Consider the following 26,434-nt stretch of genomic DNA (forward strand, 5'->3'; position numbering starts at 1 on the left):
AGTTGTGTTGCAGTAAATATTGAAGACTGCTTGTGGGTTTTTGATTGGTTGGTTGGTTGGGGTTTTTTTAGTGAATCTTAACCATCTAGCACATAGGAGCAGTTATGCAACAGAAGGCTGAGGAACTTTTCAGCTGGGGGCAAGGATCTGCAAATGAAAAGTGAGCAGTCAGGAATTTCATATTGCAAATATACCCTGAAGAAATAGCAAGGATGAAAACACATTTCTGGCAAATGCTTACAAATTATATTAATCCTAATGTTGGTTACTTTTTCTATGGTAACTCAGACCAACTGAAAAGTCAGGGTTATCCTCTCCTTCTTTCAGAGGTGATTACTCTTCCAGAAATACTTAAAATTGTAGGAGACAGTTAATTCCTCATTTCTGATTGTGATTTCAGTTTGAAAACTTTCCAGGGATTGTAGACTTGTAGGTGGTAAGTATGGAGATGCCACTGTTTGTAAGAGGCTGTTGTGGTTTAACCCAGGAGGCAGCCAAAACACCACACAGCCAGTCATTCAATTCAACCCATCCAGTGGGATGGGGGAGAGAATCGAGGGGAAAAAAAAAAAGTAAAATTCATGGATTGAGATAAAGACAGCTTGATAGAACAGAAAAGAAAGGGAAAATAATAATAATAATAATAATAATAATAATAATAATAATAATAATGAAGATAGAATATACAAAATGAGTGATGCACAATGCAATTGCTCACCACATGCTGACTGATGCCTAGCCAGTCCCTGAGATGCAATCACTGCTTCCCAGACCATGCTTCCTAGTTTATGTACTGAGCATGATGTCATATGGTATGGAATACCCCATTGGCCAGCTGGGTTAACTGTCCTGGCTGTGCTCCCTCCCAGCTTCTTGTGCACCTGGCAGAGCATGGGAAGCTGAAAAGTCCTTGACTAGCCTAATCATTTACTTAGCAACAACGAAAACCTCAGTGTGTTATCAACATTCTTCTCATCCTAAATCCAAAACACAGCACTATACCAGCTACTAGGAAGAAAATTTACTCTATCCCAGCTGAAACCAGGACAGAGGCTTAGTGGCAGGATAACACAGGCCTTAGGACCTGCCAGCTATTCTCTTGGAGTTATCTTGGCCTGACTGGAGATATGTTTTTGCTTGGTTAACCATAAAAGAAATGATCAAGTGACTGTTATCTAATTTGTTTTAGCTTTTCTTAGCTTTGTATAATTGTGTGGTTGTCGTGGTTTAACCCCAGCTGGCCACTGAGCACCACCCAGCCACTTGCTCACTCCCCCCACAATGGGATAGGGAAAAGAATCAGAAGGGTAAAAGTGAGAAAACCCACGGGCTGAGATAAAGACAGTTTAATAGGTAAAGCAAAAACCGCGCGTGCAACCAAAGCAGACAAGGAATTCATTCACTACTTCCCATCGGCAGGCAGGTGTTCAGCCACCTCCAGGAAAGCAGGGCTCCATCACACATAATGGTTTCTTGGGAAGACAAACACCATCACTCCGAACGTCCCTCCACTTCTTCTTCTTCACCCAGCCTTATATGCTGAGCATGACGTCATATGGTATGGAATAGCCCATTGGCCAGCTGGGCCAGCTGTCCTGGCCACGCTCCCTCCCAGCCCCCTGTGCACCTGGCAGGGCACGGGAAGATGAAAAGTCCTTGACTAGCCTAATCATTTACTTAGCAACAACGAAAACATCAGTGTGTTATCAACATTCTCCTCATACTAAATCCAAAACACAGCACTAGGAAGAAATTTAACCCTATCCCAGCCGAAACCAGTGGTGTAACTATATATATGTATATTGATGTATTTTTGTATTTAATTATTTGAAAGAGTTATTTGCTGTAGAATGAGCCTATGAGCTTAGAATAAAATGCAGCATAGCATAAAAGCACGGAACGATAAGAGGCCTTGAAAGTATTGGCCCAGGATGCTGCCGTTGGCATAGGATGCTATGGGGTACAAACAGCCTACCAGTGCTTAACTTCTGATCACCAAAGGGATGCAACATTGGGAGCGGGTAAAATGAGCTTTAGAAAGAAGTATGCAGTTTGTAAAACAAACAATATAAAGTATATTCAGACTTGTAGACCAGTGAAGAAAGATTAAGGTATAAGGAATGTTAGCAAATATATAAAAACATCCCCAAGCAAATGTTGGAGCAAGGAGTAAAACATGATCAACATCAGCATTGCATTCTTCCTGGCAAAGGACTAGTGATATTGATGACTTGTGGTACCATTCCTCCTGCTCCAGATTAAAGCCTTAGGAGCATGAGCATAAAACCAGAAAAAAAGGAGTAGAGGTGAAAAAGTTTGATTATATAGCACTTTAACTGCATATAATGTGAACTATGAGTTTTAACATCTGGACTAATAACTTTAGTCAGACCAACAGTAAATTCTTGTGTTTGAATATCACTGTTTCTCTATAACAAGATATTGTGTCTAACAAATTGGTGGATGTTCAAGCAACCTACTCTGCAACTTGGCTGCAACTAATTGGTAACAAGTCAATGGCAATTTCCTTAAACATTTCAAATCTCTTTTATCTCATTTCCTTTTGCTTCTCCACAATTAACTGTGAATCTTAGCCATAGACTGTTATTTACAAAGTCCCTATAAAAAAGGAATATTGTGAGAGACCTACATTTGCTAAAGCTTTCTGTTTCTTTTAAGGCACAACAGGGCAAAGATGGATCTAGATAAGTTATGTATCAGGGAGAGGACAAAAGAAAGTGTTTCCCTGAGCTGTACCCTTAAGTTGCTTTTTTTTTTTTTAAAGCCACTCATGCACTTATAGTCTAGTTTACATTGGGAAAAAGCATCATAAACAAGAAACTAGCAGTTGCATTACTTTCACCTGGTTTGAGAATGGTCACATGCAAAAAGTTGTTCAAAATGACCTACAAAATCTGAACAGGCCAACTCAGGTGAACATAGCATTTTTATTTTAAAAAACTATTATTCACCAAGAAAGCACAAGCAGAGCTGCAAAAAATTAACTGTAGTCCATGGAGCTGGGCAGTGGACTGAATATTTCAGGATCTATAACTTGTTTCCAGCTCAGGAGTTGACCAGCTACATGAATCATTTAACCTCCCTTGGCCTTGATTTCATGTCTCTTTCTCTGCATTTCCTGAAATTTGTGATTGCAACATAGCTATCTCCACAAGGAGCTGACTTGGAAACCTTTAACTGTTAGTAGAATACTATAAAGCAATAATAATAATTCAAGACTGACAGGAACTATTGTCAAAGAAAAATATTTATTAGTTTTTTAAAAATAAACCCAAATGTACATGAAGGTAAGAAGACAAAGCAGGATCCTTATACCCCTATCAGGTTGAGGAAAGAAGATGAAGCTTTGGGCGTGATTCATCGGTGGGTTAGAGTCCTCAGTGACATGAAGGGGATGTATTAGCAGGAGTTCTTCGCTGTGGAAGGTCTGCCAAGTCTACAACAGTCCCATAAGGAGGGATGCTTCTCTCATTTTGCAGTCCTGGAGAGTGTCCAGCCTGCCCTGAACTTCTGGGATATCCGAGGGAGTGGCAACACAGGATGGGAAGGAAGTTGAATAACTTACACCGTTTTTGATGTGGCTAAGGTTGGGTGAGATGAACTGCAATGAATGCAAATGCTTTTATAGGCTAACTAGGTTGTTTTTATACTCAGTGATGGCAAAAGCGGGGTAAGATTTTTGTGAGAATAAGCTGTTTTGACAGCAAGAACCTGGATAAAGTATTTTTAAAGTTACTGTAATCTTTAAGAATTCTCATAAAATATTTGTAAAGTCATTGTAATGATATTTTGAATTCATAAGTGATTTAAGTAAATTGGCATTTGCAACCAATGAAATGAGATTCACCAAATATATAATGAAATGTGTGCGTATTGAATTAGACTGTTGAAATTATAAAAGGAGATGTTTAAGGATAACTTCTTTTACGACCTCTTTTACATCTGTTGCATACCTTGTCTGGCCTTGCCAAAGAATTTGTATGTATGGAATAAATAATAAATTGGTAACAGGATTTTGTCCTATGAAAATGCTTTAATAATTATTAATATTGGAACTACTGTTGGATTACTGTTTAAATTAATGTGTGACTCTCAGAAACAATATTAGTGTGGCTGGTCAGAATCTGACAAAAGAGAATGAGCTGTCAAGTAATTAAATAGTTAGGTAATCTAATCTCAATTTAATTTCATGGTCAACATTTTCTTTTGTCTATTGTATTGTCTAGTACAGCTTCAGTTCATATTTGATTTTTTTTGGCTTTTCTGGGCTGAATCTTGTTGGCAGTTTGTAGTTATTTTAGCAGCTAGAATATCCTTGTCCTGTTTAATTACTTTACTGGATAAGTACCCAGTATAATAGCAGATTTTTTTTAAGAACTATTTCCAGAGTGGATGATCTTTATTGTTGCTGTTACATTTTATCCACTTTCTATTCTCCAGTCTTCAAGGCCATCCAGTTCTTGTTTATATCTCAGGTATACTCACTATTAATAATGGGGGATATTTTTGACATTTTTAAGTCCAACATACAGAATCAGTACCTAAAAAATTCTTGTTCCAGTTCCTAAGCTACCAAAACAGTTGTCCAAGATGACCTTTGTAAAGCCTCTTTTCAGAAGAATTTGTGATGATAGAGATTAATTTAGTCATAACAATGTCAGAAGGAATGCATCATATATCTGTGGGTACGTGTGCACCCTTTTAAGCTTTAATCCAATAACTTCTGTTGTATGCTTTTGGTCAGATATAGGTATGCAGATGTTGTGGTTTCTCTACAAACCAATCCTATTTGAAACTCCACATGTGGAGTATTGTTTAAAGTATAAACTTTAATATTATTAAAGCATTACCTAAATCACAATTAATGTGTTTGGGGAATTAAGAGCCATTGATATCCTGTTCTGGTTTCTGTTATTGGAAAGTTTTGTGAAGTAGTGATGGTTTCTAATTGTATTTATTAATATTTGCCCTTCGTGCCGTATATCTTTACATATATTGTGCCAAACTGCCCTTGCTGGCAGATATACTCTTGAGTCTTATGCATATTTCTGACTATTGCTATTATCTATTTGCTGTGGGTAAAATGTTTCATACTGATCTAAGCAGTCTCTCTGTAAGTATGCTTTATCCTTCTGTGCACTGTAGTTAAATCTTATTGTTCCTTGGACTTAGTGTATGAGACATAAGGCTGATATAGACCCATATATGAAGATTTTTTTTTCCTGAATAAATATGAGAGCATCCAAATTACTTTTGCAAAATGTGTCAACTTTTTTAATAAACATTAATCCACTCTATTTTTCTTTATAAAATATAGGTTTACCAATTTTCTGGTAGAGAAATCTTACAGACTTTACTAATAGCTACTGATTTTTTTTCATATAACTTCTATTCTATTTGTTCATATTCTGGATCAAGGGTAAAATGCATTATTTGCCAGAATATAAAATCACATAATTTCCTTCAACTTCTACTCCTCGGAGAGCATATATTAGATCTGACTTCGAAGCATAAAATGCACACTATCTTTTAAAAAATATTTTATTCTCATCTGACAGGGTTACTCCATACAGTTAAGAACGAGTGTTAAAACAACCACATTTCCAATGCAAATTTTGAAAGCAAAGCTAGGAGTGTAATGACAGTATCTGTGAGAAAATGCTGTAGGAAAATTATGTGAATTAAAGACTAAGATTATCCTCAGTGGCAAGCAGAATTGCTTCTCAGTGTTATGATAATAAAAAACCTACTTTGTGATATGTAAAATGAAAATCAAATGAAAACATTTTATTTTGGGTGAATCGATAAACAAAATACTCTTTTCCAGTCACAACAATGAGTCTGAAGCTGCAATGTGCTAGCAAGTGATTTTGTTCTTTTGGTTTTTAACTTCAAATATCTGAATGTTAAGCATTTATTAATATATGCATGGTCTTCATTTCCTTTGCTTTTAAATAGTAAAACCAATAATACAACGCTCTGAATCCTTATAAGCGAGGACTGACATAGGAAGCCAATCTTTTGTCAGGTATTTCACCAGTTCTTAACCTATCTCATTACCATGTTACAGAAAAAGAAATATACAGGAACATCTCTTCAAAGCATTCATACAGAAAAACAGTGTGTATGATCATACTTCCTTTGACCAGTCAATAAGTCTTCCTTATGTTCCCTCAGGCAGGTCATGAACAGGTGAATATATATTTACCGTCTGGTACCATACTTGCACTCTTCACTTCAGCCAATAGCATAGCTAATTCTAGCTACTAGCGAATTTTAAAAGATAAAGGTAATGGAGGATTCTCTTGGGAAAACCATTCCACAGTTTAATAGATCTCATCATCAGGAATTCTGGCTTATAATTTATCCTTTATTAATTTCATACTATTAGTTATTGTGATATCACTTATGTGTTTAATTTTGGCTTCCTCAGAATGTTTACTTCCTTCAAATAAGCAGACACTTCTACAAAACCTTTTTACAGACATTGTTCAGCTAAATTAAGTACAGTATATTAAAAGAAGTGTGAAGTTACTAGGTCAGTTCAGTGATTCTTTTCTCACATGTGGAAATAAATTGACAGGTTTGACTTAGATTGAATACTAGGAATCTAATAAGATGTAGCCCAGTAACAGCTAGGATTAACTTCTTTCTTTGGAGCAAAACACTCCCTTTCTCTGTGCAAACACGGTCCTATACCTTTTCAGCTAAAGATCATTTAACAGCCATTGTAGGCCATTATTCTCTTTCATATAGAAGTTACTGACAATGGCATACATTCGTTACAAAAATTACATGACAGTGGTATGCACTGGTTACAAAATTATTTATTGTTAAAGTTCCTTACAGTAAAAAGAGGAAATTATAATATAAGTGCAAATATGGTTGAGTGTTCAAGACTATTTCCCCAAATAAACAGACAAAATCTCTGGACTGAGAAAGGATCAGACACTGTTTTCCTTTTTGTACTAAATACAACCTGGAAGCACAAGGAATTTTATTAATGCCACTGGGACCACTTGTGGAATAAGTATTTGTTTAGGATATAACCTGCATAAATCTATAGATCTAATCCTAAAAATGTCCTCACCATCTCCAACAACCAGTACATGTATAGTTGTTCTCTCTTTCTCTATTCCTCTCCATGGAGTAAATTACTAATATGTACAATATTATCTCAAATAAAAGTTATTTTGTCACATCTGTTTGAGAGCCATTGAACACAAATGTTAGAGTCATTAATACAATGTGTTTACTTGTGCATCTTTTAAAGCTGTTTTGTAGCTGCTCATACATAGTGGCGTCCTAGCATGAGACTGGTGAGAAGCAGTTATTCCTTATGAAGCAGATGCTGCTTCATCTGCACCTGGTCGGATGACCCCCCCTGTATTTTTCCAGCTATGAATATCATGAATAATGTTTCTGCTCTTACCAGACCTCACACTGGAAATCTCTCCTGATTTTCAAACTCCTCCACATGTTTTATTTTTAGCTGACAGGAATTTAAACTCTGCACTGGCACCTTTCCACTAAACCTACATGCCTTGGTTTTCTTCAGTGAACAGCAATTGTAGCAAATATTTCAGAGCTTGTGTGTTACATGTCTTTTTTTATTTGTTGCTTTTTATGTTTGTTTGTTTTTTTTTTCCTTGCATAAGCTTTGCCTGGCTCTCTGTAGTTCAGTAGCACTTACCTAAAATCTTACTAAAAAAAAAAAAAGGGAAAAATAAAAGAAACATGTTGCATGATTTTCTTTATCCTGATGCCAGCTTTTAGCTGTGGAAATGTATCAGTTGCTTACATAATGTAATTTCTGTAAAATAAGTACCTGATAAAAGAGAGGTGAATAAGAAAGGTTGCTTTTTCCAGACAGACCATTTTGAACATATCTGATGACCCTCAGATCTAAAATTGCTGATGGGTAGTGGTATAAGTAAGAGTAAAGAAATATTCTGAGTCAGCTTTATATTCATTATGGAATGTTTAGAAAAAAATACAGCGGAAATTAATTTTGAAGTCTGACTTGAGTCTTGCAGAATGATTCAGGATCATTTTCAGAAGTGGATTAACATTAAAACATTTTATTATCTTATTATCTAATGTTATACATAAAGTTTTATAACCATCAGCTTAGCATTTTAAAGATTCTTAATATTGTTATAATAAAACTGACTACTGCAGATAATTTTATATTCCATAATAAAAAAAACTAAATCTGTGCTGGTAAATCAGTCATCCTTTAAACCTTAATAAAAGGAAAAATGCCTGTATTTGGGTAGCATTTTGTTCTAAGTATAGTGATATATAATGTGGTCGATTGCAGTATTTACATTGAATATTGATTTTAACTTGAAGTGATTTCTTCTCTTCTATCTTATTTGCTAAATTAAGTATTGGTTTATACGTTTTCCAATACCTCCATTAAAAACTAAAATGGCAGCAAATACTTGCTGATGTTGTAATAGGTCTTTATTTTTACACTGATAGGAAAAGACATTTGTTTTAGTTTTATCATCCTAAGAACAATAAATAGATGATTCTGCGAGCACTTCTGACAATTGTATTAGAATATCTAGGGTCTACTTTTTCACACAAGTATATTTATATAATGAAGCATTATACAAATATGCATGTTTAACTTTGGTTAATGAATATATTCAACTGCAACAGCAAAAGTCTTAACTTTGGAAACAGTTTAAAGCTTATGGATGATGGAATATTTACATTATCCATTTATGGCTTCTAGTCCTCCTTTTGTACTTGCAGAACCCAGGTTTTCAGTATCCATGAGGGGGCCTAGATATCCAAAGCAGCACAGTTTCGGGCACCTAAATCACCACAAGATTTTCAAATGGAAGTCTCCATCCCCTCACCTCATGACATGCCTGGTGTGATTTTTCAAAAGATCTCAACATTCAAGACTTTCCAGAAAAAAAATCTTGATCTTTTATTTTTCATGCTTAAATGTGGGATGATCTCCTTTTTAAAAATCCACAGTCGTTTTTAGTTGTTGAGATTTAGGAAAATAGAACAACAAACCAAAGGATAACTAATCCCCCACACTTCTATGTGAAGTGTACATGCCTGCAAGCTGTTTAAAGTGAGGTCCCCAGTCTGTAAGGTAGTCATAACTCTGATCCATGTCTGACATGTTTGAACCTAAAGAGCTGAGGGATCCTGCCAAAGAGCCAGTCCCCTCAAATGCATAGGTCTGAAGTGAGTCATATGGAGGAGCACTAGGATCTGTATTCGCTTCTTCAAGCTTTTCTGAAATGAATTGCCTGAAGATTGCACTGTCAGGGCCAACCTGCAGAGACTGTCTGTAGAGGCTGTGGATTTCTGTAGTGACCTTCTTCCGAGGTTTGTACGTTCGCATGACAGTGCGGGTCCTCAGTGCTGAAATATCAAAGGCTTCTGTGTCCTCCTCGCCACCTCCTTCATCGTCATACCTGACAATGTTCTCTCTGAATTCTTCCATTTTCTCCGAAAAGAGAGACTTCTTCCTCTGCTGCCTTATGGCTACAATTGCCAAAAAGAACACTGAAAAAAAAAAAAAAGAAAAAAAAAAAAAAAAGGGAAAAAATAAACAGAACCAGAGACTTTAAATGTGCTTGGAAAGACTTAAATGGTAACATTTCTTAATACCAATGCTATTGCAAAGTGAAGCTATTTTAGTAAATTTATAGAGCTGTAACTTTTATGGATTTTATAGTTTTGAGATGAGCATAGTATGTGGTGGGCAAATGGCTACAAAGGGACTTATAAAATAGGTGAATGAAATGGAGCAGTTCTTTTGGTAGGTAGGAGTTTGAAACTGATGGAAACACAGGTCATGCTTTTGGAAACTGCTTTGGTTTATCACATAATATATCAATTTCACATTCAGAATTTAAATTCTTAATGTCTCACTCGCTCTCAGATCAAAGCCCCAGGAAGATCAAATTAAAAATGAGGCAATGAGCAAGATATCCTCCTCAGTTGGTTGAATCATTCAGTTCCATAGACTATGCAGGATGTGGTTCAATTATTTCTGTATGCTGGTTTGGAAATTTGAAGACTATCACTAAATTTTGCGTGATGTTGTAGCAGTACTTATTACCAAGGCCTATGAATCAGAGCAGCCTGTTTCCCTCATACATGGAAGTTTTTTAAATATTATTTTAAAGCACTGTTTTTTAATCTTCTCTCATTTCATTTTTAGTGGAATGGCGCCTTTGAAATAGTCTATGATTTTCACAGAGATTAATGATTTCAGTTTTTAAATAAATCTTCTTGCAGTTCTATTTAATATCTAAGTAGTTTGTGGTCTGTAATTTTTTACTCAGGACATAACATGATATAACTACTAATAATGACAGGATTTTACCTCACATAGGGATATGAGGGACCTGAAGTAGTTCTTTATTTCTACGTACTCACTGTATACTATTTCATTTGATTGGGAGATACCAACATCAAACTTGAAAGCATTGGAAACAAGAATTTCTACAATGTTATTATATATTTACAAAACCCAGATAGTTTCAACTCTCCAAACCCTTTGCATGGTGAACTCTTCTAATGGTACACATGATGATACAGGAAAATGGAAAAAAATGAAACTTCAGGTTTCAGATATAAGTGGCAAACATATTATATATAGAACCTTTTATTATTTCACTTTAAATAAACACAAAAATACATTCAAAGATTTAATGCATTTAAAATATGTGTGTCTGTAAAGAGTGTGGTAGATTAGTTTCTTTTCCTTTCTGATTAATATATTTATCTATATCCCTGGTTTGACTTTTGTGATATGCATAGGCTCAGTAGACAGCAAGGATTTATTCCATCTGGAGGGAAGACCTTGATGAATAATTCCACTGACGGCCTAGGTAATGCAGTGATATAGTTTGCCTGATCCTCAGTCCCTTAAGTGCATAACACAAAGTTAGACACAAAGTTAGGTTCAGATATCCTGCAACAATCAAAGAAAACTTGAAACACACACTGGCCTTCCTATAAGCTCACATTGACTGCCAGGTCTAAGGCAGGCACTTCAATCAGGGGGACTGCTTTCCAGTGTCACTACTGAAGATTGCCTGGGATAAGGAAAGCTCAGATTTAAATAAGGTGACTCTGGGAGTGCAGGCAAGTCTAGAAACCACAAATCCAATTGTATGTTCCTGTATTCTCTGTTAGAAACCAGGAGATGGAAGTAGGGGCACTAGTGCATCCCTGGACTTTGCTATGGAGTCAAGAAAAGGCTAGTGTCTGGCCAAGAGTACTCCCATCTAGACATAATAATTATGAGGTACCCTTCCATTGTTTTCATTCTTACCCTATCTATTCAATGCGTTCGTAGGGATAAATAAAAACACATGTATTTTTTTGTGGGACATTCTGTTTCTGCAGTTTCCTGCATGTCACCTAATTTTGAGAGCCCAAAGCCATCTGAAGGTACTGACTTATAATTAACAGGTACATGTGCTGCTTCTGGACAACTCATTTAACTGTGAGACTAAATTATAGGATGCCATTTTAGGAGAAATTTCAATGAGTTCTCACCAAGAGATCCAGCCGGGAAATAAAAGGTACAACAGGAAATAATTAGAGTCAGTTTCTATTCCTTATGCAAAGGAAAATACGCCATAACCTTGTGGACAGAATGCAGAATATGAGTGATTTTTAACTTGTTAAATTTCTTTTTTAACTGGTGTAATGTCAAAATAGTTCCATTAGCTTTATTGGACTTGTCTTTCATGTCTTCTGTTGCTATTATGGCAGATCAAAATAGAGCTGCAAGCCTTCATTTTCAAGCCTCAGATTTCTTGTAGTTAATGATCATATGCTTAGTGTTGTATGCTGTTATTTACAGACTGGTAGATGTCATATTGTATCATGAGGGTAGAAAAAAGAATGTTCTTTACCTGGATATTCTTCATATGGCAAAAAAAAGGGGGTTACTTAGAATTGTTTTGTACTTCTTTCAGTGATATAGGAGTTTAAAAATATTACTATTGTATTTGTTCTCATTAACAAATACACTGAGAGAATAATTTTTGTGAAAGTTTTTGTTTCTTAAGGCAGTGTAATTTCTGTTATTATTACTTCTTTCTTTCAGGACATTATATTTGCGTAGCTAGATATTATGCTGCAGTTTTCTTGTTTTGATTCTGATCATATTTTTCCTTTTTTTTTTTAGAATTTTGTTGAAAAACAATTTATGCTAGGTTTGCACAATTTATAGTGATGATTTGATATCACACTGCTTAGTGAAATCCTGATTCTATCTTCATTTTCTTACTTTGGAGTTGTTTATTTGTAGTTTCATTAGTGGAAAAATGGTTTTACTAACATAACCCATCAATTGTTTTGTGGTATTTTTAGATACGACGTTTTATGAAATATACTGCTATATGGCATAATATAGATATGTCATATTATTACACAGGCAACAGGGATTTGGAAGTCTTTCCCTGTTGCTTTGTTGGCATCAACTTGAATTTGGTCTTGAGGCCCATGACCACCATCAGCGACCAAGCTCTAAGGTCAGTCATTTTGCCTTGGAAAACAAACCTACCGGGCTCTATCACTTCTCTTTCTTTCCTGGCCTCGGAAACTAGCATACCTTAACCTCACTAACTCAGACAAGTAGTGTTTTAGGACGGATATTTAGCCTTTGGGGAATGATCAGTACAGCGCGCCTGCTATTATAATGTGTCAGTGTCATCAAATCACTCATTGAGCACTACAGGAATATCCTTTTGCTGAAAAAAAAAAAATGCATTTTAGCAGCGATAGCTGCATGCTTCACCATGTGAAGAAGTTGTTTCCTTGAATGCTGTCACTCCAACGTCTTGCAGCAACCATAACCTCAAGCAGTGCAGGATCAGCCAGCCTTGGGTGGTTAGTCTGGTTTTGAGTGCCATGTGCCAGCTATGCATGACCCTGTGCAGAGGTACAAGCACAACTCTTGTGCATTTAAAACACTCCCAAACCCTCTTTTCACATCCATAAGCTCCCGAATGTAATGGAGACTAATTTGGTGTCCCATGAGAGGAAAAAGGAGACGCCCAACATTTGGAGAAAAGGCTGTCTGGAGATGCAACCTTATTAATTGACAGAGAAACTTCCTGTTTGTTTCTGGAGTTGCTTTCTGAGAGTATCGAATTCTCTTTTTCTTTTATTATTTTATATTGATCTTAGCTCTACATTTGGCATACCTAAGGCAGAATAAGTAGGGAACTGCTCCTTCTAATATATTCTTATACTAGCCAATTTCCTTGTGTAATACTGTCTTCAGCTTTACCTGGGCTCAATACAGACTTTGGACCAGTACAGACAAGTAAGACCATGACTCAACTAAAGCTGACTTGTAGGACATTGTGTTAGAATTCAAATTTTACTGGAAATGAGGAGGGGGGGAAGGAATTACAGTTAAGAAAAGAGAAAATAAATTAAACATTTGCCTTACTGCATTTTTCTCAATAGCACAGTACTTCCAGGCTTCCAGTCAAGGGAACATCTTTGTCACTTAATCAAGCCTACTGTAAGAGGAAACAAAGTCATTTCTCTTTCTCATGCTTACCTAGAAGTATTAGTATGCAAGCCAAAACAGCAACTAAAGCTTCTGTGCTGAGACCCATGGCATACATGAAAGCTCCGTATCGACAGTAGAGGGTGTTAACTTCGGTGTCACAGTCACAGACAGTGATAGTGAGAGTATTTGTGCTCGTCAGCGGTGGGGTTCCATTATCCAGAATTAAGATTGGCAAGTAGAAAGAAAACTGCTCTTGCCTCCTGAAGCCACTTTTTGCTGTGAAAATTCCAGCTGTGTTATCTAGAAGATAAATTATTATGCATGATACGCATTTATCACCTTTTAACAACAATAAAACTCCGGTGGAATCTGACCTATTTAAAAACAATGGTATTGTGCAAAGCCACATATTAACAAAGTTAAAAAAGTAAAACCAGGCACTGACATGTGGTGGGGTTTTTGTGTCAATCATGAATAATTGCATCTATTTTTGACATATGTATTCCAGGGAAAATAATAACATTTGACTGTTTTTAATGTTCAGAGCTAAAAAAAAATCCCACCATGATCAGTGCTCAGACTAACTAGTTGGTTCTTAAAATGATTCGATGTAACTAGCTGCTACCAATCCAGCAGTTCACAGAGGAAATATAGATAGTTTACCAATCAAAAAAGTGTGCCTAACAGCACACAGAGAAAACAGGTAGCAAGAGAAAGAAGAGAAAGCAAGAAAAATGTCCACTAAAATAGTTTTTTATTTCTTTCCCTGACTCAAAAACTGGAGCTAGCTGAGCTCCTACTGTCTAAATCAGGGAGAAGTTGCTAGAGGCTCTCCCCTTGCTTTGTATTTAACTATTAGTATTTAGAAATCAGTTCCGTACAAAACCCAGTAAGCAGCTTACGTTCAGCTCCTGCTGCTGACTACGTTCAGCTCCTGCTGCTCAACTAATTCAAATCTGAAACTTAGCTTGCTGCAAAACAAATTAGCCCTGTCTAAATCTGTGTATAATGGAAAGAAGAAACATCTATAAATGTTTACATGTCAGAATTTTTTATCCTGGCAGGGTGAATTATTGGATGTGTGCATACCTGTACGTAGAAAAAAAAAAGTGTTTCTACCATTATCTGTATGATACATCTATCCAAACACTCTACTAAAGTTAACTCCCTCACATCTAAGTTCTTCTAGGTTTCTGTCATAATTCAGAAAATAACTCTGAGATAAAATGTTCCAGATCTGTAGCCTCACTTTTGCTTTTGCCTAGGACTATCCAAATTCATCCAGCCATTTCTATGAAATGCAGCGGAAAGGGAGAGATTAAGGGCTGACCCTACCATGTTATAAAAGATGGGTTGGTTTTTTTCCCCATCAATAGCCACCAAAAGAAACTGGATGTATTGCCTTCTGTGTGGCTCTGCTTGGACTTTGTGCAGAATGAGCAAAGGTGGGAAAGGCTCGCAGCTTGTACACAATTTGACCTTAATGTAACAAGTTATCTCTTCCCGGCACTGAGTGAGAGGTTAATGAAGCTGGGAATTGAAACACATATTAATACATTAACTTTAAGTTTGGAGATATTGAGAAAAGTAGTTTGCCGTTTAACGTAGTCTGAACTTTCCAAAACTTATTTCCATTGATTTATTCACCTAGCCAGAACATTCAAATAATTAGCAAAGTCAATAAGGGCAATGTGTACTTCAGCTGAGTCTGAAGAAGTTCTTCTTCGTAGTCTCAGCAGGTTGACTCTAAGCAGCCATCCTCCCTGCAATTCCTTCAGATATTGCACTTACGTTTTCACCTCAGACTGGTTTTGCTTGATATCCCTCTGTATCACTCTTTGTAAGAGTCTCAATCAATATCAGTTCTGAATAACATTAAAATACATATAGAAGACATTTTATGATGTCATTATTGATCAGCTTATGCAGTTTAAAATATATTAGGAAATAAGATTATATTCATATTTATCAGTGTTTATAATTTTGGTCTTGTTGAAGTGATGAAGTAACAGACTTGTATTAACAGCAATCTTCTCTTTCTGGCAATCTTGTTTCTTAGACAAACAGATAATTTTAACAAGAAAGTTGGTATTTCCCACCATCACCATATCCTACATAAGGAAATAAATTTAAGGAATACCACTGTATTTTTCATCTCAACACTTTGTCTTTCCTTGAAATAAAACTGTTTTTTGCTGTTTAAGTTACTTGGTTGAAAAAGGAAAACAAACTGTTTAGTATTGCTGAATTATTGTTTTGAAATGCACCTTATGAAATGTTCATATCTTATAACAACAATTTCTATTTAAGTGGAAATTTTTATAAAATTGGTGATGTGAGGACTGCTAGAAGTATGCATCTTTTATTAGGAAGGTCTTAAAGAGCTACATGAATGACACCACCTTGATTATCTTTGACAATAAAACGTGAGTTGTTTGTGGCCTCCTGAGCCAATGAGAAGTAAAAATGGTGACCTTCTGCTGAGTCATCTTGATCCACTGCACTGATGCTTTGAATTAGCTGGAAACACAGATAAATGGAATTGTTTAAGAATAAAAGTATTTACCTGTCCTTTAAAACAATAAAAAGATGTATCAAGTATGTTAAATTGTTGATGTTAGAGATGTGATCTGTGAATATGTATTGAGTGCATGCTATGCAGTCACAAATATACACCTCCCATACTCAGTCTCATTGAAACTCATATTCTGCAAATACTCTGTTTTGATTTTTCATCTGTTTGAGAGAGGCAGACATTAAAATCTTGAGAAAATGTAAAAGATTTTCTGGATCAAAAGGCAAGGGGTAAATGAAGTTTCCATAAATGAAAAAAGTAATCATATCTATAGTGTTTTGTCTTTCTTTTACAAGGTGAAAAGTATATCATTCCACATTTGAACAAATCCCTCTATACAAAATCCATTTCCTTCCAGCCCACAAACACATTGACATCATTCAACTGATATATTGTAGCTCCAGTAAGTGAGATATGGTGACAAGTTCATGTGCTGAATTGTTGATTCTGGATATTATAATAGATTGATTATGGAACTTCTTGGCTCCTTTTTCTTAAGAAAGCAGAATAGCCTTCATTTACAAATATGTCAAACCAGATAGTCATTGCAAGATAAAATAAAAAATAAGTTATCATTCAAAAGAATAGCTTTCATCTCTGTAAATAAACAACCACACTACAGTTAACATAATTAGCAATATTTCTGCTTAAAAAGAGCTTACATTTGTTACTTTTATCAGTAAATATTTTATGACCTGGGCATCAGTATATATTAGTAAGTGAGTATCCTCACCGACCAGGAGGAAAGCAAACTGATGCAAGCCCGCCAACTTTCAGAAAAGTGTCCGATTTGAAGTTGGTCTCTGTTTTGTCAGTCATCTCATGCCTTGTAGGTATTTGTACCCAGGAGACTTGAAGCCTCAACTTTCCCCAAACCAGAAAGCATCTGAATGCTACAAGCGGTGCTTTAAAAGCAAAGCAGTAAGTCAATGGGAGTGACTACAGCCTTCCATCTGTGCCTTTGAAAACTTTTTCCCGATTAAACCATTTTTCAGTCAAAGATCTAAGACCTCAGCACATATTCTTTTTCTTTTCAAGCAAGGTAAGTTTGATGAAATCATCACAGCAGAGTGCAAAATGTAGCTCATACCCCAGAAGATTTATATTCTTAGCACTCTGACCTTTTTATATGTGAAATTTATTTCAAATCTATATTTTCACTCTATGGAAAAATTAGGACCCTTTATTGAGATTTCTTTATTGCCACTAATGAGAGAAGTGACTGTTCAGTGATATACCTGGTGACAGTGTAGAAACGATGAGGCTTCTTGAGGAAATTTTTTCCCATTCTTCAGAGCAAAAAAAATAGCTAAGGTGTTGGAAATACAGGTATAGGCATGCAGGCCAAGGAATCAGTGAAGAACAATAACTGATCCCTAATATTACCTGATTAATAAATCATAGACTTCATTTTTATAAGGGAATATAGTTCTCAGAATATGTTCAATATGAATGGCAATAGAGAACAAAACTATATATCCAGTCTAAAACATGAACAATGGCACATTTTCATGATAATATTCTGCCATATACCTGAAAAAATAAAAAATGACTACTGGCCTTTGCTGATGATTTGCTAGTAAAATCTCCATGACCGCAGCTGAGAAAAAGCTTTGTATGGATGTATGTCTCTCTGTACAATTCAGGGTCTGTCAAGCTAAACTGAATATGCAGAGTAATATAGTAATCTACAAAGACATCTTAGCCATATCCAATCTTTTTATTTTTTTATTTTTCAGTTTAGTTACTTGGCAGAGAAGAATTATCTACCTACCTACCTACCTATCAAAAAAAAAAAAAAGCATTAATTATAGATGTGATTTTTATACTTCCAGTTTTCATTCTGATTAATAGTTATTTAACCAGGTATTAGCAATGTCTTTGGAAAGTATATTTGTGGGAGTCTATCATGCTTGAAAATCATAAAATTATTGCAGTTGTGAATTAGATACTGTTTTGCTATTTCATTATTAACTTCCCTTACTTTATGTACAAAATGTATTTGCTCATATAAATTTTATTTATATCTGATCCTATCAATATAATTCTGAGCAGTATGTGCCCAGCTGAAAAAAACCCACCTTCCCTTGTTTTGATCTGTACTGTGCTCTTCTAAAAAACCTAAGACTCCTATGGTATTCTAGGCACGTTCACATGCCTTTAAGGATTCACCCTAGAAGCAGGGGAATATTTGGAACATAAGGAAAGGGCAGGCCTTTATTGTTTATTTCTTACTGTATCACCTCCACTAAGATTCAGCAAAACTCGGATGAGTCTATAAAATATTCAGAGAGCAATAGGCAGCTCTGATTTTGCTAACTCTAAAGGAAAAATTACCCAGAAAGAAGGAAACTGTTTCTTTGTTTCTCGTTTCCTAGACTTTTGTACATCTAACCTAGGAGATTCTAGCCTTTTGCCAGGGAAACTGGCATCACAGACTGAAAAATTACATTTATTCTTTGTAAGTCAAGGTTTTAAAAAACCCTATATTTTAGTTTGTAAACAAAGAAAATAAAGTGAATGATGTGTTGCTTCTGCAAATTTATAACTGTTGTTGTATTGACTAGGTTGAAATTTAATTGCTGTAAAATTTATTTCAAGTCTCATTAGTCTAGAAGCTTTAATAATCCAGCAGTCCATTTGAAAATGTGCATTTCTTTAAAAATGAGATTAATTTACTCAATTTTTTTTGAAAAACTGATTTAAGTTCATGGTGGGTGGGCCTCATTTACTGTTTCTTTCCAAACAGACTGAGATTACTGCTGGGAACAGCAGGGGTTCCTTTGGTCAAAGGTCACAAAAAGATGTCTGCTATACTCAACTTCTCCATCCATCTGATTACTGGGCACTTTCAACTAATAAATATCATCAATGGGGGAGTCTAAGATATCTGTAACAGCTCTGATCTCATATTGATTAATTATTTTGTATAGAAGAGAATTTCTGTAAACCATTCTGGATTGAATGTCTAGCTGAGTATTATTTGTCTTGCAAATAACAAGTTATGGAGTATGGAGCAGTTGACTGCCTGGTAGTCTTGATGAAAATTCATTGAAAATTTATTTCCTCAACACCAAGTAGTCTCACTGAATTGGAGTTATGGAGAGGTCCGGAAGGAAGAAGAAAGCTTCTCTGTTACAGTCCTTTCTGCTTGTAAGGGCGTTCTTTCTACCAAGTTCAGCTTAAGGCATAGACTGTCCAACTGAACAACCATCAGTGCTATTAATTTTGATGCTAGAGTACCCTGAGCGTATAATTTGGAGTTCTTTTTTGCATGCTCCCATACCCAACTACAGTCTTACCATTCCCATTAGGAAAGAAGTAGGAATAGATTTGCCACTTTTCTCTTTCTGCTTTAGTTTCTTTTGTTTTGTTTTCCACCAAACATCCTTCAATAGGAGCTCTGCTGTGTTTTATAAGATGTAAGAAATCTGATCACCCACCTGTTTTGGGAGTACAGAACTGGTTTTGTTCAAATTGGCAGAGGTCTTACAAGTAGTAGGATTTTTCTCTTTGCTTAATAATACTTGATGACATCAGAGTTTTGTGCAGGTAAGAGAATAAAATGTTCATTACTATAGTCAATACCTGTATTTTCCAGGTAGACCTTCTACCTCAAGACCAAGGTTCTCCTTTTGACTGCTTCTATTTCTTTTTTGAAAAGCAAATTGGCACAATATTTATCTGATTTCTCTGGGTCTACTTTAAGATGTTTCTGCTCATCTATAAATAAAATGGTGTATATCTCAGCAAAGGAATAACAATTTTAAAGTTCATGCCATAACACTTAGGAGCCTTTTTATGTTTGTTTGTGTATGCTGATAATCTCTTCCTACCTGTTCCATTCTGCTATGAGATAATGTTGTTGAATTATGGTCCGTATAAAACAGAAAAAGAAATTTTCCATGGGCCACTGTGCCCACTGTTTCAAAATGTCACTCAGTGCATCTGCAGGTGTAGCTTAGAGTAAAGGCCTGCTAGAATATATGGTGCTTTCACAGCTTCACCATGTTTTTATACTCTAAGGGATGCCCTCATTGTTTTTTTTCTTTTTAACTTTTTATTTTCTTATCACTACTGCTGAGATGTTTTTGATAAAAGATGAAGAGAACATAGCAAGGTGAACTAATAAACATTGGCTTACTAATCCATCACTTTCACTTCTCTGCTATCAAAAATCATTTTACATCATGATTTGTTAGAAAGGATCTGTTTTAGCAAACTGCTCATTGTTAACATTAATTGTATACCCCTAAAATTTGGTTAAAGATTTCCCCTCTTTTCTTCTGTCAACATTTCATTATGTAGAGAAGTAATATCAAATGAGCATTCTTCAGTTTCATTGAAACTGATGATTATTTTATTATATACTAAGTACTGACTAAATAAATCTGTTTTTTTTTTCTTACCTCTAACTCAAAGTGTTCTGCATACATAGTCACTTCTTTGGATCTAATAAAAATCACTAAGCAAGCTGCAACATCAAAGTCACTTCATACGTGATCCCCAAATTACAGGAACTCAGAATTGCCAAAATAAATATGCATTAGAGAAGACAGCATTAATTCAGAATGTAGGTGTATCCAATGCAGCTTGTCTTCAGCTGAAATCTGTTTCCTGCATGATATGAAGAAAGACCAATATCCACAAAAAGGACTGAAATTACCATGCATAAAAATAGATGCATTCTGGATGGTCAGCTTGCTTACATATGATGTAAGGCATTTGATATACCTTACTTCAAACTTTCAAGCTTCAATTTCAGGCTAAGTTAATTCATTAATGCTTTGGAAATTAAGCTTTCTGGGACAAATCCATTCTTGCTGGGATGTCTCTAGTGTTATCTTTGGGACAGATTTGGTTCATTTTGTGTCCTGATTATTTTTATAGAATATTGCTTCCAGAATTCAACAGTTTATAGTTAATGTACACACACATAAAGGGTAACTGTAAAGAATTAATACCCCATTGTGGTCATCATTTACCATGTCTACATATGGTTATAAAGTCAGAAGATCCAATCAAAAAGGAATCCTGGGTTTGGATGTCTTATTAATATTGTTCTATTTGATCTGATACTAGCTATAGCTGTAGTAGGATAGAAGTCTATTTTACACAGCAACTTTCATGTTCGAGTTGTTTTGAAAATAATGTATTTAATACAGGTGGTGCAGTGAAAGAGATTTTTCAATGTGCAAAAGAAAACTTTAGTTGTGGTTAGTATCCAGCTGACTTCAATTATAGCATAGTACAGAACTATAACATGAAATGGATAGTGAAAAATCCATTCAAAATGTTCTAATAAACATGATGAATAGATTTAGAATGATGCCCAAAAAGACTTATCTATCTTCTTTATTTTCATTTTTATTGTCAAATTTCAAATCATAATCCCACAGTCCGAAGCGTAATCCTTTTGTTTGAATGTCTTTCAGAGGCTAAGCTAAACATGTCTGTAACTCTCACAAAACCACTATACAGGGACATGAAGGTCAACACTCATTGAATAAAAGAAGACAAAGAATTTTTTTATAATCTTTCAGAAAATCCAAAACTTAAAATCAAGCATTCTTCTCTAGATTGAAGCTACCATTCACTGAGTGCTTCTGAGTTTGGATAATTAGGACAACAATTAATTTTATTCACAATGTGTTTCACATTCTTTATCATAGTCTAGTATACTCTAAGGCTATGTAAAAATAACTTTGCCACATGACTCTACCTTGCTTTTATTGTAAACCAGGCAGACACCAAGAAAAAGTAATCTAAATAAGAAAATTAATTTTTTGACAGTATCTTTCCTTCCACAGTGATTTTCCTTCCTTTCCCCCAAACACTATAAGCTGGGGGATGCAAATATATTTCAGAGTATCTCATGAAAGCAGACACAACGCAGCTGAGATCAGGGAAGCAAGTGAATTTCAGAGGTGCAAAACATCTCTGAGAATATCTGTAAGCATATCGTTTCCAGATAGACAGATAGAGTTAGCTACTTTAGAAATTGAAATGCGATAGAATATCTATACAAGCTTTGATCTCAACTCGTAACATGTAAGCAGATTCTTGAGCTGTTTGGAATTGATTGCAGAAATATGGCTAAAATTAAATGGTATGTAATGCCCTGATTAAGCCCTTCAACTGCTTAAACTGATTCTTCTGAAATGTAAATTGTGTTATTCAGTGGACAACCAGGGCATCTATAAACTAATTTTTGATAGCACTGAAGGAGATACATCAGCTATCAATTCTGGTTTAAATCATAAACATTTAATAAAATATCATATACTTTGACTGTGATAATTATGCACTTTAGTAACAATTTCTTGTTGTTCTTCCTAAGATCATTTGTTAATGAGAAGATTATTTATCATTACAGTCATTGCCTCCAAAGGTTAAACTAAAGATGTCTGTGACTCTAAAAACCCTACAGCAATGAAATAAAAAAAAAAAAAAAAGAAAAAAGAAAATCTAGAGTAACATTTTGCCTGTCTGTAAAATGGGAAAAATTCCCTGCTCATTCGTCATTCAGGTATTACAGTATTAAACAGTAATAATTCTGTATTCTATGCTCAAACTGTTTATTATTATTGTTACTACTACTGTCCTTTACAGTACAATTTTCTCCAGTGATTCTCAAAATACTTAATATATATATACTTAATTTGTTATTGAAAAGTAGCCATTAATGGGCTAGCATACAGATGTTATTTATCAGTAAGCAACTATGGAATAATAAAAACCTTGGGAAATAAATCACCTGGGGTTTTATATTGTAGGCAAGTCCAAAACATGGATTACAAATATCCATTTTATAAGCTTCCATATTTAATTCATGGTGTCTTGAAGACAAGGAACATCAAGTGGCATTTGCTTTAATGCCTGTACTTTGATCTGTCAATAAGTTACCTGAAGACCAAAAGAAATGGCTTGCTCCAAGTATCTCTGAACCAGAGGTAGTCTTTGCAGAGTGGAAAATTAGCAAATGCAGAACAAACAAACCAACTACTGATAGAGAACTATATAAATGGATGCAAAAAACTGTAAAGAAATTACTTTTGCTACAAAGAAAGCTTTATTTAACTGCAGACTAACCAAGGTCAAAGTTTTTTACACAAGCTGGTGTAAAAAGAAAGGCTCTGTGATTCAGAAATCAAAACATAGCAAAACGTTTGAATGGAACCATCACAGATATCCCAAAGGTCTCTTTTGTATATCCAAAGAATGCTTTAAAGTGGTGAAAAAACATATAGATTTTTCTGTCTATAGCTTTTTGTTGTTGCTTTTTTTGTTGCTCATTTTGTATTTTTTTTTTTAACTTTAAATATCCTGTTTTTCTTTTTGCCGTTTTCTTTTAGACTCCTATGTAGAGCCTGGCATTATGCTTATGGCACAGTTTGGGGCTTAGGCTGTAGAACTGGATCACTTAAAAAACATGTACAGCTGTAGAGGAAAGTGGGTGGAGGAAAATGGAGAGTCAGCAGAGTACCTGGTGGGTTAGGGCAGCTGACTGGTGTGACCCCATTCACCTGCGGAGTGAGTAGGAAATGAAAAAAAACTCCAAGTTTTTAATTTGGATTGCTTAATATGACAATCTTATAAGCTGCCAGCTAGGGAAGGTGTTGTAAGGGCTGTAACTTAAAGACCTTCATATTTCCACTGAACTAGACGGGTTTGAATTCAGATCACAATAAATTATTTCTAACCGAAGAACAAAATTAATCCGGTTTGAATCTGATCTGAGTTTGGTTCTTCCAGACTATGTTATGCTGTTGCTGTAAATACCAGCCCTAGTTTTAACTTTTGTGACATGAACATGAATCAAATCTGTTTTTTATGCTGTTTGTTTTTTTCAGAAGTTTCTGTCTGTATTTCTCTATTACCTGTTCTGGTAGACAAGCAAGGAGATGTATCGATTTTGTTTTAAAATACACATCAGTCTTCTGAAATCTAAATTTCAAACTATACATATATCAACAGAACTAATTTTTGAAATAGACAAAATACAGCCTGTACTCACAGTAATGAAATAATCAATATTAAAGGAAATAGTAACATCTCAGACCAAATCTTCATTGTAATGAGAAAACTGATAGTTAACTCCTTCACGCTTACCTGGCCAGAAACTGCATTTTCACAAACAAATGTTTCATAATATTTAGGGAATTCTGGTGCGTGATCATTAACATCGAGAACTTGGATATACACATTTACTTCTGAAATTTTTTCAGGATTTCCTAATGGTGAAAAAAAGATAGAAATCAAAAGTTATAATCAACTACATATTTTAAACTAATGTAGGCATTAGAAAATTTTACTTATATTCTTCAGAGAAGAAAAAAATCACTGAGACCTACAGACACATTTTATACTAAATCTTTTTAATGAGTTCAAATATCGCCTATACATATTAAAAAGGGTATTTTCTTTCTCTGCTGGAGTTCTGTTTACAAATTGCGGTGGGGTTTTGGTTTTGTCTTTTCACTAATCCATCACATTAAATTATAATAATATATCTTGAAATATATAAGGATATTTCACATAAAATTTTTCATTTTTTCACTCTTTAATTTACCAAGTCAGAAACTGATTTAAACGTAAAAAACAAAATCTCATCTGGAGAAATTAAATGAGATTTTGTTCACGCAGAACAATTTACTATACTAGTCATGTGTAAGGAAGGGTATGCAGAAGGAGAGCGTCTGATCTTCTAAGGGTATCTGGTCAAGGACCTTATTCAATGCAACAAGAGTTAACAAGAAAAGGAGGAAGCCATAAGCAAGAACATACAGCAACACAAACCTGAGGGACAAACTATAAGGGAGAGGGTGATGAGAACCAAGCCTGGCCAGACACACTAATTGATGGGGGCATGTGAGAGTGTGAGAAAGTTTATTCCTGTGAGGTTATCAGATAGGGGACCTTGTCAGTTGGGAAACTGAGGGAGAAAAAGGGGAAAACAGCAACAAAATATACCAAGACACAGACCTGACAAAGCAAATGTGGAGAAAATGACAAGAAACAAACTTCTTGATAATTGATGGGCTATTCAGAAGCCACAGGGCAACAATTCCCCAGGTAAATCAACCTGGACTTTGCAACTGATAAAACTGTAAACCAGAAGGACTCCGGATCCGGAGGGGCACAGCAATCAGTGGAGCTGTACAGACCCATGGGGGCATGCAGGGAGGAACAAAGAGGGAGCACTCAGAAAGGGGTGTAAAAGGTTGCATGTAAAACGGGGCCAGTCAGTCCGCTTGTCTGGCTGAGCCCTGCACCTGAGCACCAGTCAGTCCTATCATCTTATATCTTCTTATTAAATCTTTTCTTAGCTGTCTCTGCATAATCTCACTCTCTATCATTGCATGTGTGCGCGCTGCAGGAAGTAAGTACCAGCTACTGGTGAGACCTGCGTATGTGTGAGTGAAAATTGGTGCCAGCTACTGGAGTCAGACAGGGGCACAGGGGATGAGTGTCTGTATCTTCCCCAAACTGGGTGTGCGTGGCATGTGTGTGTGTTTTCGCTAGCAAACTTTAAGCTGGACTCAACAGTGAGTAGGGGGTCCTTAGGTCCAGGCCAGGTCCTCAGGGGGATCCATGCTGGTACGCTCAGGGGAGACTTGTGAATGTGGGGTGTATAAGGGATGAGTGCATGAGTGCTGCAGGTTTGCCAGTGAGCATCGAGCATGGACTAGCTGGTGACTTGGGGACCCATGAAGCGAATAAGAGGACCTGGGATCTGGGCAGGGGTACTGGGCAGACAGAGGGTCCATGCAGGTATTGAAGAGATCCTTGACTGTGTGTGCGCTTGTGAACCTGGAAAGTAGTGTGCCCGCACCCGTGACCTTCTGCCTCTCCAGCCGAAGAGGAGGAGGGGTCTTGGCTGTCTGCCCTTGTGGTTTATGTGAGTCCTTTATGTAGATGATGCTGAAGACAGCACCTTGTCTGTGGCAATCTGCGTGAACAGCTGTGTCAGTGTCCTCTGTGTCTCTGTGTGTGTGTGCGTCTCTGGGACACATGCTCAGCTTTGCTATGGGTTGAGCCTGCAAAACAGGAAAGTGTCAGCTGCATCCCTGAGCCTGCGCAGGGGTCTCAGGTCCCCGGGCACCAGGCTGGGCTCCAGCAGCTGGGCAGGAGGGTCCTGGGCTGAAGCAGCTGGAGGAGGCAGCCGCGCCTTCTTACATCATGGATACCACACGATTGGTCACATTCCTTTAAGAAATTATGTTACTCTTCCTCTTCTTTAGTATTTTGAAATTTTGAAGCTTTGGGAGAAAATTTCACCAAAATTCACCAAAATGCTTTAAAAATATTTCTGC

The 26,434-nt window shown here is 35.9% G+C and overlaps 1 protein-coding gene across 1 annotated transcript in view; it reads right to left on the reverse strand.

Moving 5' to 3' along the window:
* Nucleotides 1-5,552: 5,552 nt before the first annotated feature.
* The window catches only part of CDH19 (cadherin 19), a 117,794-nt gene continuing 96,912 nt past the window's right edge, over nt 5,553-26,434 (reverse strand). The window contains exons 11-14 of the mRNA XM_075142160.1: nt 24,231-24,352; nt 15,946-16,063; nt 13,592-13,843; nt 5,553-9,561 (exon numbers count right to left, since the gene is read on the reverse strand). Of these exons, the coding sequence (XP_074998261.1) occupies nt 9,071-9,561; nt 13,592-13,843; nt 15,946-16,063; nt 24,231-24,352 (983 nt within the window). The 3' untranslated portion in view covers nt 5,553-9,070. The remainder of the gene's footprint in view (nt 9,562-13,591; nt 13,844-15,945; nt 16,064-24,230; nt 24,353-26,434) is intronic.

Source organism: Calonectris borealis, chromosome 2 (assembly GCF_964195595.1).
Source record: "Calonectris borealis chromosome 2, bCalBor7.hap1.2, whole genome shotgun sequence".
Taxonomy (NCBI): Eukaryota; Metazoa; Chordata; class Aves; order Procellariiformes; family Procellariidae; genus Calonectris; species Calonectris borealis.